General features: G+C 38.9%; 1 protein-coding gene across 2 annotated transcripts in view; it reads left to right on the forward strand.

Moving 5' to 3' along the window:
* MEGF10 (multiple EGF like domains 10) overlaps positions 1–20715 on the forward strand; it is a 179231-nt gene that overhangs the window by 31772 nt on the left and 126744 nt on the right. For both annotated transcript variants that reach the window (XM_053665335.1, XM_037138214.2), the window contains exon 2: positions 18563–18699. In XM_053665335.1, coding sequence (XP_053521310.1) covers positions 18584–18699 — 116 coding nt within the window. In that variant the 5' untranslated portion in view covers positions 18563–18583. The remainder of the gene's footprint in view (positions 1–18562; positions 18700–20715) is intronic.

A 20715-nucleotide genomic window follows, 5' to 3' on the forward strand; every position in this document is an offset into this window, starting at 1 on the left:
ATAGAAATTGCATTGAACCTATAGATGACTTTGGGTACTATGGGTATTTTAATGATGTCTGCCCGTGAAAATGGTATGTGCTTTCATTTGTTTGTATCTTCTTCAGTGTATTACAATTTTTCAAGTACAGGTCTTTTACATTATTGGTTAAATTTATTCTTAGATATTTTTAAATGTACATGGGATTGTTTTCTCATTTTCCCTTTCTGATAGTTCAGTGTTGGTATATAAGAATGTAACTGATTTCTGAATATTTATTTTGTATCTTGCTACTTGACTGAGTTTTTAAATCAGTTCTAGTGGTTTTTTGATGGAATCTTTAGGGTTCTCTATATACAGTATCATATCATCTATAAATAAGGTAGTTCTACTTCTTCCTTTCCAATTTGGATGCTCTTTATTTCTTCTTGTCTGATTTCTCTGGCTAGGATTTCCATCACTGTGTTGAATAAGAGAAGTGAAAGCAGTTATCTCTGTCTTGTTTCTGATTTTAAGGGAAATGATTTTAGTTTTTGCCCATTGAGTACAATGCTGGTAGTGGGTTTGTTATATACAGTCTTAATTATGTTTAGGTATGTTTCCTCTATTCTCACTTGGCTGAGAGTTTTTATCATAAATTGGTGCTAAATTTTATCATATGTTTTTTTCTACATCTATTGATATGATCCTATGGTTTTTATCACTCATTTTGCTTATGTGATGTATCACATTTATTGATTTGTGGATATTGTTACCAATCTTGCATCTCTGGAATAAATTCTCTGTTATCATGATGTATGATCTCTTTAATGTATTGCTGGATTTGGTTTGCTAACATTTTGGTGAGTGTTTTAGCATTTGCATTCATCAGGGATATTGTCCTATAATTTTATTTCTTTGTAGTGCCTTTACCTGGTTTTGTAATTAGGATAGTGCTGGCCTCATAAAATGAGCTTGAGAGTCTTTTCTCTTCTTGAATATTTTTGAATAGTTTGAGAGGGAAAGGTGTTAGATCTTTTGTGAATGTTTGGTATGGTAAAATTTACCTGTGACTCTATCCAGTTCAGGACTTTTGTTTGTTAAGAGTTTTTTGATTACGTCTCAGTTTCATTAGTTGTAATTGGTCTATCCAGATTCTCCTATTGTTTCTGATTCAGCTTGGAAGATTGTGCATTTCTAGGAATTTATCTGTTTTATCTAGATTGCACAGTTTGTTGTTATATACTTGTTTGTAATATTTTCTTACAATTCTTTTTTTATATCTGTGACATCAGTCGTTACTTCTCTTTTATTTCTGATTTTATTTATTTGGGTCTTCTCTCTTTTTCTTTTTTATTGCTGAGTCTGGTTAAAGCTTTGTCAATCTTATTTATCTTTTCAGAGAACCAGTTCTTGGTTTTACTAATCTTTTGTATTGTGTTGTTAGACTCAATTTCATCTATCTCTGCTCTGATCTTTATTATTCCCTTTATTCTACTAACTTTGATATTTGTTTGTTGTTCTTTTTGTAGTTCCTTTAGGTGTAAGATTAGATTATTTATTTGAATTTTTTCTTGCTTTTTTATGTAGGCCTGTAATGCTATGAATTTTCCTGTTAGGACTGATTCCATTATGTTCCATAGGTTTTGGGTTGTTGTGTTCTCATTTTCATTTGTTTCAAGGTAGTTTTGATTTTTTCCTTGGTATTATAGTTAACCCATTCATTGTTTAGTAACATGTTATTTAGCTTCCATATATTTGTGTATTTTTCAGATATCTTTTCTGGCATTTGATTTCTAATTTCATACCATTATGGTTGGAGAAGATACTTGACATGCTTTCAGTCTTCTTAAATTCACTGAGACTTGTTTTGTGACCTAACATGTGGTCTCCCCTAGGTAACGTTCTGTGTTCACTTGAAAGGAATATATATTCTGCTGCTTTAGAATGAAATGCTCTGAAGATATTAATCAAATCCATCTGATCTGGTGCATCATTTAGGACCACTGTTTCCTTGTTCATTTTCTGTCTCGGACATCTACCCATTATTGTCAATGGGGTGTTAAAATTCCCTGCTATGACTGTATTTCTGTTGATACCTCCCTTTATGTCTATCAAGATTTGCTTTATATATTTAGGTGCTCCTCTATTGGGTACATAAATGTTTATAAGCATTTCATTTTGTTGTTGGATTGCTCCCCTTATCATTATGTAGTGTCCTTCTTTGTCTCATATTATAGCCTTTGTTTAGAAGTCTATTTTTTCTGATATAAATATTACTATCCCAGCTTTTTCTTTCATTTCTATTTGCATGAAATATATTTTTCTATTCCTTTAATTTTAGTCTAGATGTATCTTTCATTCTCAGGTGGTTGTCTGGAGGCAGCATATATATATGGGTCTTGTTTTCCTATTCATTAGCTACCCTATATCTTTTGATTGGAGTATTTTAAAAAATATATTTAGTAATTATGCTATTACAGTTGTCCCTTTTTTTCCCTTTTATTCCCCTCTACTGGTACCCCCCCCCACAAGCATTCCTCCACTTTAGTTCATGTCCATGGGTCATACATATAAGTTCTTTGGCTTCTCCATTTCCCATACTATTCTTAACACCCCCTTCTCACAGTCTATTTTGTACCTGCCATTCATACTTCTTATTTCCTATACCCTTTCCCTCATTCTCCCTCCTCCCTGCTGCTAACCCTCCATGTGATCTCTATTTCTGCGAATCTGTTCCTGTTCTACTTGTTTGCTTAGTTCATTTTTGTTTTTGTTTTTTAGGTTCTGTTGTTAATAGTTGTGAGTTTGTTCTCATTTTACTGTTCATATTTTTTATCTTCTTTTTCTTAAATAAATCCCTTTAACATTTCATATAATAAGGGCTTGGTGATGATGAACTCCTTTAATGATGGTGAACTCCTTTAACTTGACCTTATCTGGGAAGCACTTGATCTGCTCTTCCATTCTAAATGATAGCTTTGGTCAATAGAGTCATCTTGAATGTAGGTCCTTGCCTTTCATGACTTTGAATACTTCTTTCCAGCCCATTATTTCCAGTAAGGTTTCTTTTGAGGAATCAGTTGATAGTTTTATGGGAACTCCTTTGTAGGTAACTGTCTCCTTTCCTCTTGCTGCTTTTAAGATTCTTCCCTTGTCTTTAATCTTGGGTAATATAATTATGATGTGCCTTGGTGTGTGCTTCCTTGGGTCCAACTTCTTTGGGACTCTATGAGCTTCCTAAACTTCCTGGAAGTCTATTTCTTTTGCCAGATTGGGGAAATTCTCCTTCATTACTTTTTCAAATAAGTTTTCAATTTCTCTCTTCTCCCTCTGGCACCCCTATGATTCAGATGTTGGAATGTTTAAAGTTGTCCTGGAGGTTATTAAGCCTCTCTTCTTTTTTTTGAATTCTTGTTTTTTCATTCTGTTGTAGTTGAATATTTATTTCCTTCTTCTGGTCCAAACTGTTGATCTGAGTCCCAGTTTTCTTCCTGTGACTGTTGGTTCCCTGTATATTTTCCTTTATTTCACTTTGCATAGGCTTCACTTCTTTCTCTATTTTGTGACCATGCTCAACAATTTCTGTGTGCATCCTGCTTACCAGTGTTTTAAACCCTGCATTTGATAGGTTGGCTATCTCTTCATCACTTAGTTGTATTTTTTTCTAGAGCTTTGATTGTAGTATTTAAGCCATTTACATTTAATGTGATTACTGATAGCCCTGACCAATGTGGCTCAGTTGGTTGTGCATTGTCTCACAAAATGAAAGGTCACTGATATGATTCCTGGTCAGGATACATGCCTGGATTGTGGTTTTGGTCTGTGGTTGGGGTGCTTATGAGAGTCAACCAATTGATTTTTCTCTCTCGCATTGATGTTTCTTTTCCTCTCTTTCTCCCTCCCTTCCCCTCTCTTTACAAATAAATGAATAAAATAAAAAAGTAATTATTGATAGGTATGTATTAATTGTCATTTTATTCTTTATGAGTATATTCCTCTATTCCTTTCTCCTTCTCCTCTTTCTTCTTCTCCTCCCCTTCTTCCTTCTCCTCCTCCTCCTTCATCTTGTTCAAGATGACCATTTAATATTTTTTTGTTTGGTGGTAATGCACTGCTTTAGCTTTTCTTCTCTGGGAAGCTCTTTATTTCTTTTTCAATTTTACATGATAGGCTTGCTGGCTAAAGTAGTCTTGGTTGTAGGTTCTTGTTGTTCCTCACTTTGAGTATTTCTTGCCAGTCCCTTCTTGCCTGACATGTTCCTGTTTGAGAAATCAGCTGACAGGAATGGGTGCTCCCTTTCCTGTCACCCATTCTAATGGGTGCTCCCTGGTAGGTAACCGTCTTTCTTTTGTTGCTTTTAAGATTCTTTCTTTGTCTTTATCCTTTGCCATTTTAATTATGATGTGTCTTGCTGTGGGCCTCTTTGGGTTCATGTTCTTTGGGAGTCTCTGTGCTTTCTGAATTTGTATATATTTTTCCTTCACCACATTAGGGAAGTTCATTATTTTTTCAAACAGGTTCTTAATTCCTTGCTCTCTCACTTCTCTTTCTGGCACCTCTATGATATAGATGTTGTTATGCTTAATGTTCTCTCAAATGTCCCTTAAACTATCCTTATTTAAAAATTGTTTTCTTTTTGCTGCTCTGATTGAGTGTTTTCTGCTACCTGTCTCCCAGATTGCTAATTCAATCTAACCTATTGTTTATTCTTTCTAGTGTATTCTTTATTTCAGGTATAAGGAGAAATAAATGGTGATGGGAGGAGACTGTGGTAGTGAACACACAACACAATGTATGGATGATGTATTATAAAATTGTACCCTGATAACTACATAATTTTATTAATCAATGTCACCCCAATAAATTAAATAATAAATAAATAAATAAATGAAACTTTCTATCAGCAAACCTATTTATCTTTACCATAAGAAGTCAAACTTAAGAACTAGTACTACTTAACTGCTATTGCTGTAGTTAGAATGAGGAATAAAACTAAATTAGTGATAAATGATAGATACATATATTTCTCAACTATTTCATTTTCTAATGTTACAATAAAATATAAAAAGTTTACTCTTTTAGGACTAGCCAACCAAAAATTGGTTATTCCTATTTTCTGATAGAAGGTTTTCCTAAAATACAGAAGTGATAAACAATTTAAAATGATAGGACCATAATAAGTAGGTACAGTTGGCATCATTGCCTGAAATGAACTTAAAGGTATGAGAAGCAGATAAAAATGCCAAATGATATGTCTTTTAAAAAGTTGTAAATGCATCCTAGATTATACAAAACTTACATGAGGTGGGAGATGACTACTCTTGTAGCAATCTTGCCATTGAGAAATTGACTTAAGTCTGAAAAATAATGAAAAATAATTTTAAAAACCATTTTCAATAAGCAGATCAAGCATAATTGGCTGATTATGAGAGATAAATAACTGTAGTGTTCATAAAACATGTAAAACTATACCCTATTTTAAACTAACAAGTGAAAGTTGTCCCCAAAGCTTTTAAAAAATAAAAGAAATGTTTTAAGGGCATATACAAATGCACAACTACCTCATGGCTCATGAAAAGTATTAAATCTTGATAATACTGTGACTTGAGATATACATTTTTCAACAGGATTTTTCAATGGGATTTTTACTTATCCCATTTACCAATTCTAAATGTGCTGGAGAAGACTTATCAGACTCCAGTCTTTTTCTTCTTCAAATGAGTTTTTCTTTTCTTAAATTCTCTGTTAAAGTTTACATTCCTGTCTATGCTTTTTATTCTCCAAATCCCTCCCTCCCTTCCTTCCTTCCTTCCTTCCTTCCTTCCTTCCTTCCTTCCTTCCTTCCTTCCTTCCTTCCTTCCTTCCTTCCTTCCCTCATTTATCCATTTGCCCTCCTCTTTGCCAGGTACTGAAGATGCCACAGAGAACTGAAAATGCACCATGGCACTGAAGAAATTGGGGGATGACCATTTATCTTTCATCAACTCTTTTACCACAGTTATTAAAAAACTTTTATGAGGCTTGTGTCTAATCTGCTCCTTTTATATAGAGGTTGAGCACCTTCTCCTCAGAATGAAAAGGAGCATTCACAAATTGCCTTATTAAAGTATTAGCCAATTCACCACTATTTTAGTGTTAAACTTTTATTAAAAACCCTAGGGTCTATAATTTGTATATTTGCACCGTATGAGAGTGGCATCAGCCCCAGAAAACAAATGTGAGTTCATTGTTATTATTTTTTATGTGTAGTAGTTTTTAATATGGCAAAAGACAAACTGATAGGGTCTTGAATTTTGGCCCAATATTATCCTAAGGCGAAGCTATTGATGGAATCACTCTATGACCTTGAGCATGCACTTAATTTTTCTGGACCACAGTATCATCACCTATAAAATTAGACATTGGCCCATCTTCCTGCTAATGGCTATGTTCACACAAAAGTTAGTGAATCTTAGGCATTCTGACAGTTTCTAAGGAAGGAAAATGGAAAACACAACTCTCCTTATAAGTATGTGTCAATGTGTCTGCTTTTCTGGCTAATATTTCTGAAAGGGACATAGAGCAGTGTGACTCATCGGTGATCAAAGTCTGACACTGAGCCAGACTAGACTTTACCTGTCTCTATTTCTTTCTGTCCCCATGGCATCCAGGTCCCAGATTTCCCTTTAAATGGCAAAGAATGACAAGTAAGGAAGTGCAAAGAAGTAAGACGAGAGAATTATGAATAATGTGAGTGAAGGAAGTAATATGGAGAATGGCTCTTAATTTTCCTATCAATGTGAGATTGTTCTGGAACTGTTATTTAGGGTCAGACAGGGTCGCTTCCTGAATAAAGAGCTGTCTAGCTACCACAGGAAGTGGTATTCCTACTTCAGCATGTGGCAATTTATCTACCAAAACAAAGCCCTATTTTAAGAGTCATGGAGTTGGGGTTTGGGTTGTGGCTTCTTACATTCGCATGTATACATGATTGCTGAGGAAGTGGGGGTGGAAGGGAAGGCTGCCCAGGAATTTTCTCCTGCATGTTCTGGCCAAATGCAACTCTGAATAATTACCTTCTTCCACCTACTTATACTTCCTCAGCAGTTTCCTCACATTTTGCCTCAACTCTTCAAAGCTTTTGACCATGTGGACTTAAAACCACAAGGATAAATGTGTCCAAATTCCTCTGTGGCAATGCCCACTGATGTCTGTGGTCACTCTGCATCCTGGCATGGATTTGTGGTTCAGAGCTGCGTAACCTTGGGAAGAGTGGCAGTTGAGTCCTGACGTTGCTGATTATTTGCAACAACTGTATGGTGTAAATGTGGAAATACCTTAGGCACGCTTTCATTCAGATTATCAGTTTGACCAGGAAATAGTTTAGTTACTTGCAGAATCTAACTTTTAGTGAATTTACATTTCAGGAAGCATTTGTTGCTTTAACACACAGGTGGAATACTGTTTTAGAAAGACTCTGTGTTACCTGACGGAGAGGTGACCTGACTGTAGGTAAGAGACCTGAGTTCTGGTGCTTGTGTTTGACTGCCCACATACTAGCTCTGTGGTCATGGTCAAGTCACTGTAACCTGGGACAATTACTTTGTCCATAAGACGAAAGATTTTGATTGGATCCCATAATGTCTTACACTTTAACTTTCTGTTCTATTTTTTGAGCACAAAAGCTGCATAGAACTCAGGACATATGTGGTATTTTAGAAACTATTGAAAGCCAAATAAATGCTAAAAACCTTAATTATATGATCTGTTTTGAAGTACTGAAGAACAAAGGAATGCTGTGTGTGTTTTCATAGAATCTGGATAGATGCAGTTGATAGGAAAATTTTCTAAAATCTTGGTTCCATAGAAATGCTTTTTCTCATAGGGTCTTAGTTCCTCTGTGTTTTCATCTCTAAGAAATGGCCTTTGATAAAAACGGTGACTTGACTTGGATTGCTCAGCTGTGTCCTAACAGTATCTCAGAATTGAGGGTTAGCATAATGACCCAGAGTTAGGAAAACAGGTGACCGTGTAGGTGTCCTTTGTCATGCCAGTGGTGGGGGCAGAATGAGTGCTGAAATCTTTCCTACCATATCAGCACACACCATTGAAAAGGACCTTCCCAAGAGAGGGACTGTGCAAATTCTTAGGCTTCCCATTATTGTCCCACTCCCATGCAACAAGAGACCGGAGAGTCTGAGGGCACTCAGCATCCTGCATGCTGCATGTCACAGAATTATATTTTTTTCTCTTTCTTTTTATTACAGTTGACTTTTTCTTTCTAAAAGAAATTGCCCTTTTTGTCATTTATTGCATTGCAGTGGGACTCTTTTTCCTGCTTATTTTATCAAGGGACTGGTTAAACCTGAAATGTTCAGCTTCTTTAACTAGTATTGCTGATTGAAAAAAAAATTAGTAAGTTTCCCTCTGTTCCTGGGCTGATGAAGTTCTATTTTCTTGTTCATTTTTCTCAAACCTGTTCACTCTCGGACTGCCTGAGCTCTCATGAAGTATTTGGGTATTTTATCTTCCACCATGATATTCAACATTATTTCTGACTTGGCTCCCAAATTCCTCTTCCACTCTTGTGTTTCAGAAGACCTTGTCCATTTGCCATTCGCTCTGTGACATTCTTCTCTCTTGCCTTTGCTCTGACTACTTCATCTGGATGCAGCCTCTCCAGCTTCATGTACTCAGCAAAATCTTCAGTCATGTTATCTCTTATGCCCACTCACCAGTTGGAAATACTTTTCCGAATGCCCGTGCTTATTTTGCAACTTTCTTTTGACCCTGATCGTTTGTTAGATTGTCTTGTCATTATCATCCACATAACACTACTTTCACATTACATTGTCAAATCTTTGAGGGCAAAGATGCTTTTCACCAGCATTTGGTTATTGGCAGAATAAATGTTTGTTCTTAAGCAAAGGCTTCGAAAAATGTCTGCATGAAATATTGTTAAAATGATTACATTATTAGCACAGTTGGTGAAAATAGAATTAGGTCTGTAGATTAGGTAGATGTATTGTACCAGTGTTAAATTTTCCCATGCAGGTAATTGTGTTAGAATTTTATAGGTGAATGGCCTTATTCTAAGGAAATGCACATTGAAGTATTTAGAGGAATGGGGGCATGATATGCACAGATTACTCTCAACTGGTTAAAATATGCGACTACTCCAGTAGATTACGTTTATGTGTGTGTGTAGATAGAGACTGATATAGAGACTGATAAAGTAAATGTGGCAAAATGTGAGCAACTGGTGAGTCTGGCTGGAGAGCATTTCATCTTCCATTTTTGTAGCTCTCAAATAAATTTGAAATTCTTTTAAAGTACAAAGTTTAAAAAGTAATTAAATGTTATATAGACCACCTAACCAGAAATAATCATAGAAAACTAGTTCAACTGCAGGAAAATTACAAAAGAACATGTTTATTTGTAGGTGAAAAGGTGACCCGGATAGGAGTCTAGAACCCACTCACGCAACGCTTGGTGCACGCGCTGTGCCATAGAACACACGGTGCACACGCGATGAACTCTCCGGGGTTTTGTGAGGCAGGTCGCTTCTCCGGAGAGTCAAGCGCTGAATGGTTACGGATAAATGGCAGGATGATCTGGGGCAGCGCTGTGTGTGGATAAGCAGCAGATGCACCTCCAAACACAGGCATCATGAGGACCGTGCCTCTAGGAACAAAATAACTCAAACTGTAATTAGAAGGTGATGGGCTCTTGCCAGGAGTCATAAGGTAGAAAAAAGATTTTGGATTCACGGCAGGTGGTTTCTTCTGTGTGCTAGTGCCAGTGAAGATGCAGCAAAATAGTGGGCATTACTGAGAGCTGTTTTGGAAGTCAAACAAAGTATTTTTGGTATAGACATATTGAAATGCAGGCATATTGGTTATCTATTGCTGTGTAACAAATTACCTAAAAACTCAGTGGCTTAAGCCCACAAACATTGAATACCTCACCGTCTCTGTGGGTCAGGAATTTGGGAGAAGCTTGGATATGGTTCTGGCTCAGGTTCTCACAGGGTTGGAGTCACCGTGTCAGCAGGTGCTAAGTTGCTCTGGTCACTGGAAGGCTTGGCAGGAGCTGGAGGATCCGCTCACACAGCTGTCGGCTGGTGGCCTCAGTTCCTCACGCTGTGCATATGTTCGTATGGCCGCTTTAGTGTCCTGATGACATGGAAGCCGAATGGTGATCCATGAGGCAAGATGCAAAGTGCAGTGCCTTTGGTGGACTAGGTTTGGAAGTACACTCTGTCATTTTTGCTATGTCCATTGGTTACATAAGTTCACTGTATTCACTGGAAAAGGGGCTCAGAGAGGACAGGGATCATTAGAAACTGTCCTGTCACCTGGCTCTACCAACAGGGTATAGTTAGGGCTGCCAGAGCATAGTTGTGGGAAAAAGAAAGAAGGAGTACATTTCATAAAAGGGATAAAAAGGGCTTTTCAAAAAAAAAATTTTGGTGGCAAGGCCAAAAAAAAAAAAGACTTCAGGTTGAGAAGAATGAATGGGTGTGTTATTGTGGAATATTAAATCATGAGAAGTTTAGGGAAATTTGATTTTACCCAGCAAATTCTGAAGTGAGAAGTAGTGTTTGAAGTTTTTTTTTCTGTTAAAAAAAGAGATATTGTTTTCCCAGTAGGAGATAGAATGAACCGAGAAAATAGAACTGGGATTCAGAACGGTTTAAATCCCAAACAGCTGTCTCTGATGTCAACCATATTTTGTACTGTTTTTCTCAGTCCTGCTGATTTTTCCTTTGCTTGGTGTCTCACATACTTCTCATTCCTTCGGCTACTACCCTGGGACAGGCAGCTCCACCCCGCACCTGAATGCACTAACCTCCATCCACTTCCTTGGCCCCAGTCTCTGTTCCCTTGATTGGATTTTACACACCTTCTCTGTGTTAATCTCCAAAACACCTCTTTTATCAAAAGACTTAAGGGAATTTCACTGCGGGTAAGAAAAAAATCATCTGAACTCCAAGTCTGGTGCTCCAGATCCCTCATCACCAAGTCTACCTGCCTTTCCAGCACCACTTCTCAAGATTCTCCACTCTCAGGGCTCGGCTCACATCGTTCTCTTTGAATCGTGGCCATGCTTTTCACTTACACAGCTGCTTTTTTTTTTCGTCCACATGTGATGCTGAGGGCAGACTGTGGACACTGGTCATCAGCCAAACTCACTCAGATCTCTGCTCTAATTGGCTGATTTCAGGTGAAATGTTTAATCTTAGCCAATGAGATTACATATGTAAAATGAAAGGCATGTGGTAGGTAACTCAGTGATTTCTGGGTTTCTTCTGTGAGCTTTTGTTCAAGTTTGTACTCTTTCATGAGCCCTTGCTGCTCATGTTGACTTTTTTCCCTCCTCTTAAAACTCTAGCAATTTATTGCCACATTGGCTCATTGGACAAATATCACATTTTATTTATAATTTTTCTCCCTAGTAAATTTTGAACTGTTGAGGGCAGCAACCCTGCCTTTTAAGTCCCAATAGTCCTCACAGTTGCCTACACTTTAGACCCTTAGTGAGTATTGTTTGAGGATTTTTTCCGACATGTTGTGGGGGATGGATTCATAGGGACATTGTAGAGTACTTCCCAAAGTTGATGACGAGTGGGAACTAGGCCCTCCCCAGATAATCTCTGTGGGGTTGGCTGGGTAAGCCGCACCTCTGTATTCCCACAGCATCCTCTTCTGGTCTTACTCTTGACCGCATTACATGTGTTGAAATGGCCCGTTTGTGGCCCTTCTCCATGTAGGGTGGTCCGTCAGGGTAGCTCAGTGCCGGGCATCCTCAGGGCTTGGCCCAGGTTTGCTTGATGTGAAGTACCAGAACTACTACTATACACTCCCTTCATGCTAATATTTTGGGGGTTATTTTTGGTTGTTTATGAAACCATTATAAATTTATAAAACAGGATCTGAGAATTTTTTAAAATTAATGTTAATAGCTGTACTCATCCAACTTATATTCTTAGAAGCTTCCAAGGTAGGCTCAGCGACCGCCATTACAACATCATTTTTAACTTTTCTTAGAAGAATATCTTTGCTGTGATATGTGATGTCTGCATAGTGGCATGAGCCCCCTCCGCTCCCCCAACACAAAGGATATATAACCCTTGTGCTGCTTCAGATGAAGTTATGCTTGGGAAAAGTAACAGGTTGTTAGAATAACTAGCTTTGGATGGTGAAAGTAGAAACCATGACAGGTCCTCAAGGATTTCTTTTTATCAGCAAAGTAGTATTTCCAGGGGAGTCCCGAGCTGAGCTTTCTTTCCTCAGGGCAAGCAGCAAGCGTTACTCTTTTGACATCTTTAGTGCTTTATTAATATTGTTATCTAATACTCTATTCCAAGGCTCAAAGTTGCAGGAAGAACACAGCACACCAGGTTCTGCCTCACCTGGGCAGCCTTTCTGAGTAGCTCAGAGAAAAGCTAGTACATCCTTTGCAGATAACATGAATACAGTGGAATAGGTGGCCCTTGGTACCCGGGGCGGGGGTGGGTAAATTTTGGAAACATGGCTATTCTTAATCAAGACATTAGTTTTCATTTAGAGAACTGTGAGAGGGTTTTAGGGAAAGGAGCTTGAGAAAAAACTGGGTGAGGGCACCCAAGTTATTTCTATGTGTGCCCTTAATGATTCTAGGAAGGAAATCGATTTTAGAGCCAGAATGCATCGCCTGGAATCATTTATCCCTCTGTTGCTGTGAAAATAAATTAGCTAGTCAACACCCCATTATCCATTTCTCCCTAACGCCCTGATAGAGAAATGACTCCCTGTCATCAGAACCCAGGACTCATGCATTGTCTAAGGGTGTTATTCAACCTGATTATTTACTGAGGTTGTTGCAGCAGCAGAAGCAAAGCCTAGCTTCCTCATAGGCGGCAAGAGTTAACTCTTCCTGCTGTTCCCTCTCTCTAATAGGAGCACTTTAGCGATGCTAATCAGTTGTACTGATTTTCTGTTTTGATTTTTCCATAATAATTAAGTGAATGATATAGAATGCAATCAAGTTTGGCAGTAGGGGGCTCATGCAAATGACTTTATTTATTTTTTTTACATTTTAAACTTGGTTAAATGGAACCATAAAGAAAGTTATTTGAAGACCAAAGGCTGCATGGGTGGAGTAGATTCACACCCAATTTAGAGTTTTGAATATTTTCAAAACATCTGTTTCAACAAAGTAAATCGCCACAGCATTACCTTTATTTTTCAATAGAGATAGTGCATTTTTCTAAATACAGTATTTCATTTTCAGTTACACTCCAGAGTGGAAGATTTTAGCATGAGACATGACACAGCTTAAACGAGAGAAACGAAGAAGAGAAATGTATTGAACTTTCTTCCTTCAAAGTTGACATAAAGAGAAAAAGATATCCACATTTACTCATGGAAATCTGTAGAAGGAAACGAATAAGATAGGGAACGAATATATGTAATACCCTATCTACTTATTATTTGGATTATTTGTCAGTGCCCTTATTAAACAAGCTGGAACAAAAGAAAAAGACCGTCCATGTTTCCGAACGTGCAGTGTTGCATGTCTGCAGTTCTCTACGGTGCAGTGGCCTTGTGACGGATTGTCTGCTCCTCTCACCACATGTAGAACGTTTGAATTATTTTCTCGACTCATTTTTGAGTTTGCATGATCTGAGCCTCTTGGTCTAGCAATTCCTTTTGCTTTTGACATGTTATATTTTAATGTACATTATTCTAGAACTCAGTTGATTTCTAATTTTGATTTGGAAAATGCTTCGGGAATAAGAAAACAAATGGAGCACATATACATTTTTTAAATGTACTGATATTTTCCTTTTCATGAGCTCAACCAGTCACTTTGCAATGCAGTTTGATTTTTTATATGCTGAGTTACAAATGTAATGAGGTGACTAAATTCTGCTTCCCTGACCTCCCTCCCCTCACCATTGCCTTAGAGAAGTTCAAGCCTTCAGACAGCCCCGCACCAAGCGGAAACCAAAGATCAGTATTACCGTTTTTGCATGAAAAGAGAATGCGCGGCCCTGTTTTTTTTCCCTCTTGGCAGTTTGATTCATTGCTTGCAGCAATTTCTAACTTTACAGACTAAACACTTCTAATTGGGAAATGGATGGTTTGAATCTGAGATGGTGACTCAGGGTATAAACTTTTCAATTTGGGGCAATTATTTGTGAGTGGATGGCTGATTACTGCTGACCAGCCCTGGTTTTGTCTTTGAGGAAAGAAGGAAAGTTAATATACACATTTCACACTTCATTGAAACAAAATACTTATCCTGACAAAGATAAAGCCATGAGGCAGAGAGGTATTTGCCAAACTTATTTGTTAAAATCAAATGTATTAACGATTTTTTTTATTTTGATGGATGAGGAAAACACAAGCAGTATATTTACACATCTTCAACTATGAAATGAAGAAATAAAAATACCTACTTCTTAGGTACATTACTGTGAGTATTAAACAGATAAATCACATAAAATGTTCAGCACTGTGTCTGGAACTCAGTGATCAATCAGGAAATGTTAGCTGTTTATTGTCATAGTTACTTTTTATTCATTCCTATTAAGTGGAATAGCTTTAGTTATATAACATTAAGCCTCAGATTTTACAGCTTCATGATGGTTAGCCTGTGAGAAGCGTCAGTAGCTTGAATTAATTTACAAGCCGTATTTTGGCTACCCACTTACGATCTGCACGTTCGAATTATTTCATGATGATTGAAACCCCCTCTAAAAATTCCATAACCTCTCACAGTGGTTTACACCATCTTTTAATTATTCTACAAATTAGTGGTATGTTTTTTCCTTTTCCAATTAAACATTTTCTGTGGGTTTAGCCTTTGTGGGGTTAGATAGAGGTAACTTGTCATAATATAGTTAAATGTACTTGTCCCAATAAGCGGTCTTGATTTTGAAGAATTTAATACTTCTTCGTTTCATCTATTCTCTTGAATTTGAAGGATAAACTATTTTCCTAAGGTTAGGTTTCTGTTGGCTTGTTGTTTATGTGTTTGTTTTCAGATAAACTTGCCTCTTTTAAATAACAAGGTTATTATTCAATAAATTTGGTTCCAAAATACTACAGGCTGATAACTTCATGGTGTGGAATGTCTGGGTAACATCTAAAAATGCAGCTATCACCCCAAAAATAAGTGCTTTGGTCACATAAGCAGGCCCGATGTGGCTGGTTTCACTGGTATACCAACCGTCAGGTTAATTTTAATTGTTTACTCAGCTTTAGTTATTGCATATTTTCTTTTTAATTAGTAAATGGATCAGCTGTTTGTAATTCCCAGTCCATTTGCGTAATGATTATATAACATCATTTTACATAGTCTGACAAACTTCTCCTTCTTCCTGAATGCTGAGTCCCTGGCAGTGAAGAGACGGGTGTGATCTCCAGGCATACGCCGTCACAGCCGTGATGCACTGGCACATGGTAGGTTTTGATAAGTGCCTGCGGTGACTCCATTCAGATATGTCCCAGGAACTTCAAACTTGACATACCTAAGACTGAACTAAAGCTTATCCCCCAGAGGAGGAGAGCTTCCGGGCTGCCCCTCTCACTGGGGGCCCACCTCTATCCAAAGGACTATACCAGAAGTCCCTTCTCTCTCTTTCACTCCCACATTCAGTCACCAAGTCCTACTGATTCTACTTTGTAAAAATGGCCCAGATTCATTCAGTTCCCTGCAATCCCAGTGTTGCCTCCTTAGTTCACCCTGCAGTCCCATTCTTCCTGATCGCCCTCTAATAGTCTCCTCCTTCAGGCCACTCTCCCCTGCGGCCAGAGTGACCTTTCTGATGTCCCTCTGCACCTTTTACGAGCTCCCCTCTGTCCATGGATGCAGTTCATCTACTTTGCACTGGCACAGAAAACTCGTGATATGCCCACTGTCTCTTTCTCCCACTGAAGTAAGTCGACTCCCTACGTGTGCCTGACCCTCCTCATCGTCAGCTCCCTTTCTGTGGAATGTTCTCCTCCCTCTTCTGTCTCCTTCACTGGCTTGTTTTGCAAATATGCCATGTTGCTGTTTGTTTTTCTATTATGGTCTCTCTCCCTCTAAGTCATACCAGGCTCATTTTCTCTAACACTGACCTCCAAACAGCTTTATGCTTATTTTCCTGTACACCAATGTAGAAACCTCTGTGAGATAGCTGGTTTTGTTTCTATTCAGCAGATGGGAAAATTGAAGCACTAAACATGAGAAATATATGTCGTGATTATTAAATGATAAACATCTTAAAGGGTAGGGACGGGAACTAGAGCTGTACTTTATGTCCAGTGTGTGCACAGTGCTGAGGATAGAGTGGATATTCAGTGCGCATTGAATGAATTATTGAATGAATCTCTGTTTGAGCCTGAGGTGCTTCTCTCCTGAGTCAATGGAGCTTCTGTTTCATCATTGATGCTCTGGGACAAATGAGGCCAGATTCCTCTCTGAGCCCTCTTCTTCCAGAAGGGAAATATGCCTAGTGAGAGAATCTGGAAGCCTGTGTTGCTCTGAATTGTGCGGGTAGAGTCCTTTCATGTTAGCTGGCGTGGATGAGAAGGTCTTTGGTTGTGGTGGCAATTAATGACGATGTGCACATTTTAGTAATTTACAAAACGGTGGCCACCCTGCACAACATAAGAAATACCTCTCTCTCCTGGAGCATAAAATCTGGTGCGGCGTCTGCTTGAATACATGGCCTGTTATGCATGTTTCAGCCCTCGTGACAACTTGTACCAAAGGGTTGCTCTACTGAAAGGAATTCTGTTTGGGTCATTTTAATGAATTTCTTTTTTTTTTTTTAAATTTATTTTTTATTGATTATGCCATTACATTTGCTCTATTCCCCCTCCCTTCCCCTCCCCCCTGCATACCCCTCCCCCCCCCCTTTCCCCCTTTAGTTCATGAACATGTGTCTCAAATTCTTTTGATTCTGTATTTCCCTACTATTCTTACCCCTCCCCCCTATCTATTTTCTATCTACTGTCTATACTACTTATTTTCTGTACCTTCTCCCCCTTCCCCTCCTCCCACTCCCCTGTTGCTAACCCTCCCTGTGATCTTCATTTCTATGGTTCTGCTCCTGATCTAGCTATCCTCTTAGTTTGCTTTTGTTTTAGGTGTGGTTCTTAATAACTGTGAGTTTGCTGTCCTTTCACTGTTCATCTTTTTTATCTTCTTTTTCTTAGGTAAGTCCCTTTAACATTTCATATAGTAAGGGCTTGGTGATGATGAACTCCTTGAATTTGGTCTTATCTGAGAAGCACTTTATCTGTCCTTCCATTCTAAATGAAAGTTTTGCTGGGTAGAGCAATCTTGGTTGTAGATCTTTGGTTTTCATGACTTGGAATACCTCTGTCCAGCCCCTTCTTGCCTGTAAGGTCTCTTTTGAGAAATCAGCTGACAGTCTGATGGGAACCCTTTGTAGGTGACTGTCCCCTTAGCTCTTGCTGCTTCTAGGATTCTCTCCTTCATTTTAATCTTGGCTAATGTAATTATGATGTGCCTTGGTGTGTTCCTTCCCGGGTCCAACTTCCTTGGGACTCTCCGAGCTTCCTGGATTTCCTGGAAGTCTATTTCCTTTGCCATCTTGGGGAAATTCTCCTTTATTATTTGTTCAAATAATTTTTGAACTGGTGGTTGTGCCTTTCCCCCCTTCTGGTACCCCTATAATTCGGATGTTGGAACGTTTAAAGATGTCCTGGAGGTTCCCAAGCCTCTCCTCATTTTTCTGAATTCTTATTTCTTCATTCCTTTCTGCTTGATCATCTTTTTTCTTCTGTCTGGACCTCTCCCTTGATTTGAGTCCCAATTTTCTTTCCATCACTATTGGTATCTTTTGTATCAGCATTCATTTCAATTAATTTAGCTTCCATATGTTTCTCTAATTTGTGACTAAAATCCACCAGTTCTGTAAGGATCTTTATAACCAGTGTTTTGAACTGTGCATCTGAAAGACTGGCTATTTCTTCATCACTTAGGTCTATCGGTTCTGGGGCTCTGAGTTGTTCTAGAGCCATTTTTGGTTTATTCGTGCTGTTTAGTGAGCGGAGCGAAGCCTTAGTTGTTTACCAGGACGGGGCGACCCAGGTCGCTGGTTTGTGACGCCGTGTGTGGGGGCGGGGTCAGAGAGGGAGCGATGGCGTTCCTCTCCGCTAGCCCAGCGCATCTAGTCACTCAAACGCCTCGGGCTTGCTTATCCGATCCTAATTTTGTGAGCCTGCTGCACCGCACGGGTTTCCCTTCTCACTGGTTTCTCCGCAGGTAAATGCGCGCGACTGAGCGACCCACCGCGCCTATTCCCTGTGCGCTCCGGCAGCCAGCTCGCTGGCGATCAGCCCTCGGTTGCCTGCGCGCCCCACGCACCGCCCCGGGAATTTTTTCTTGCTAACCTGCTCTGCTTCTGGCCTCGCTCCTCGTACCGGTCCAGCCGAGTATCTAGTTGTCCTTTGGACTCCGTATTGTCGATTTTCCGTGTGGCTTGGTTGTGACTGCTGTTAAAAATAGTTGTTCTTAGATTTGGTTGTGCACAGAGGCGAGGTGGACCCTCCACCTACTTCTCCATCTTGGCGGAAGTCCCCTAATGAATTTCTAATTTGGATCTTTTTTCTTGTAGGTTCTTCTTCAGGAAAAAAAAATGGTTATTTCTTTGAACACATGCCTGGGCTTTGTCTGTTTGCTATTATGCCAATGGATAAGGACATCGTCACCTCTGAATCTCGAAGACCCCAATGTGTGTAGCCACTGGGAAAGGTAATGGTTCTGAAAGCAATCATAGAATTAATTTCTGATAAGTTTTTCTTTATATATTGTCTTTATCAGTTTGATGTGTAAATTAGAATTCGACAAGAGATTATAAAATTACTTTTATTAAAAATCATTAGTTATACCTAATAAATCAGACAGTATTATTCACCTTGGTCTTATAGAATATATATTATGTGAATAAAACTTGATATATTGATTCTTACACAGGTACAATTGTAAGATTTGGGGAAAACATAAAGAGCTCAAGTAAAATAAGCTCCCTCAGGGCCTCTCCCTGCTCTGAGTCTATTTAAAATAATTTGGGGAAGTTGAACTTCTGTATGGGAACCAATGAGTTAGCCGTGGAAGGGAGTATGTAATAATGTACTTGAAACGTATGGCATGAAAAAAAATTGTCCCGTAGGTGGTCTGCAAAGGAGGCGTGATGTCTGGAAGCACTGGCAAAGCTCCATGGAGGCAGTGTCACTCGAGATGGTCGTGAAGAACTGAGACGAGGGGTGGCAGAAGTCGGGAGGGGTTCTGAGAATGGGAGGTGGCTTGAAGCCAGAGCTGTGCAGACCCGTAGGGACTGTGCCTGGCAAGACTAGAGCCAGCGCAGTTCTGGAGGGTGGCAAGGTTCAAAAGATTATACGAGAGCAGACGAGGTAATGTCCAGATCGGGGCCATCTGCAGTAGGAAACATAGAGGAAGTACAAAACAATAAGCCATTCTCGGAGATCTTGCAGTCCCTTCTGGAACACAAAAATAGCACAAACCCCACGATAGTGCTGTGCAGTTGTACGCAGTCTACTCGGCTCCAGTTGTGCTGCTTACATTGCTAAGAAAGTGTCTTTATATGAAAATAACATGGCAAATGAAAGTTTTTCAAGCAAATAGGAGGTGTCAAGTACTAAGGAGTAATATATGTTTTTAATATGTGTGAGCATAATGACATCAAACTTTTGGTCTCTTTTTCCTGTCACCGTCAGCACCATGATCACTACCCCACAGAGCATGCATTCTCATCACTGTCACTCACCGGTAGGACACCCAAAGCTCAGAGTCTTTCTTTCGGGTGCAGCAGTTCTGTTATTCTAGGGGCACCCTGGTTCCTCATGCACAGCATTACTTTTCAGTGAGGGCTTGTTCCCATCTCCACTGGCAGTATTACAACCAGGATAACAAAAATGTATTTCCCTGGTCTATCAAATGGAGTTATATATCACTGTGGAACTAAAGCTGTAGAAGAGGCATGTATATGCAAAAAAGTTCTATATATTTGTGGTATTGATTATATTATATAGAATTTTAGAGGAGGGACCTTCTATTTATTATCTTTATAATCGCCGTTGCACCTTTCATAAAACATTTCACCAACAAAGTACATCTTTATTAAAGTAATAAAAATGAATCAATTAATACATGAATGTGTGCATAGTAAGTTTAGAAAAGGGAGAGTCCACTGGTGGTTGAACTTCTTGGAGGAGAATAGCTTTGGAATGGGAGGGAAAATGAATTTGTAAGATACAGTGAAATAAAAATCAATAGATCTTGGTGAGCTGTTGACTCTAGGATGTGAAGGAGGCGGAAGAGGCTGAGATTTAGAACCTGCTGTGTGAGAGAGTGGAGGTGCCATTGCACATGTGGGAAAATAAAAGGAAGAGAGTTGCTTTGAGAGGGAAGAGATTGGGTGTGGTTTGCCCTGCTGCGTTTGTAAGATTAGTCTGAAACATGGGCCTGGAAGGGTTTGAGGATGTAGATTTGGAACCATGATAAGATGTGAACAGCCAAACTCTCTGAGGGAAAGGCTGTGAAGACAAGAGAATCTAAGACTTCAAATAATCTAGCACCCACTCCAATGTACACATTTTGTCCTGATTCCTTGCTCAGTATTTGACCAAATTTGCCAACACTTATTTGCATGTTTCATTCATCACTGATATAATTCTGCATGTCTAAAACACTGTCTTGCATATGGCATGCGCTCGATAAATAATTGTTGAGTGAGCTTTCACTTCCTAA

The sequence above is a fragment of the Artibeus jamaicensis genome, unplaced genomic scaffold, assembly GCF_021234435.1.
Source record: "Artibeus jamaicensis isolate MK-2021 breed Jamaican fruit bat unplaced genomic scaffold, CSHL_Jam_final contig_402, whole genome shotgun sequence".
In the NCBI taxonomy this organism is placed as follows: domain Eukaryota; kingdom Metazoa; phylum Chordata; class Mammalia; order Chiroptera; family Phyllostomidae; genus Artibeus; species Artibeus jamaicensis.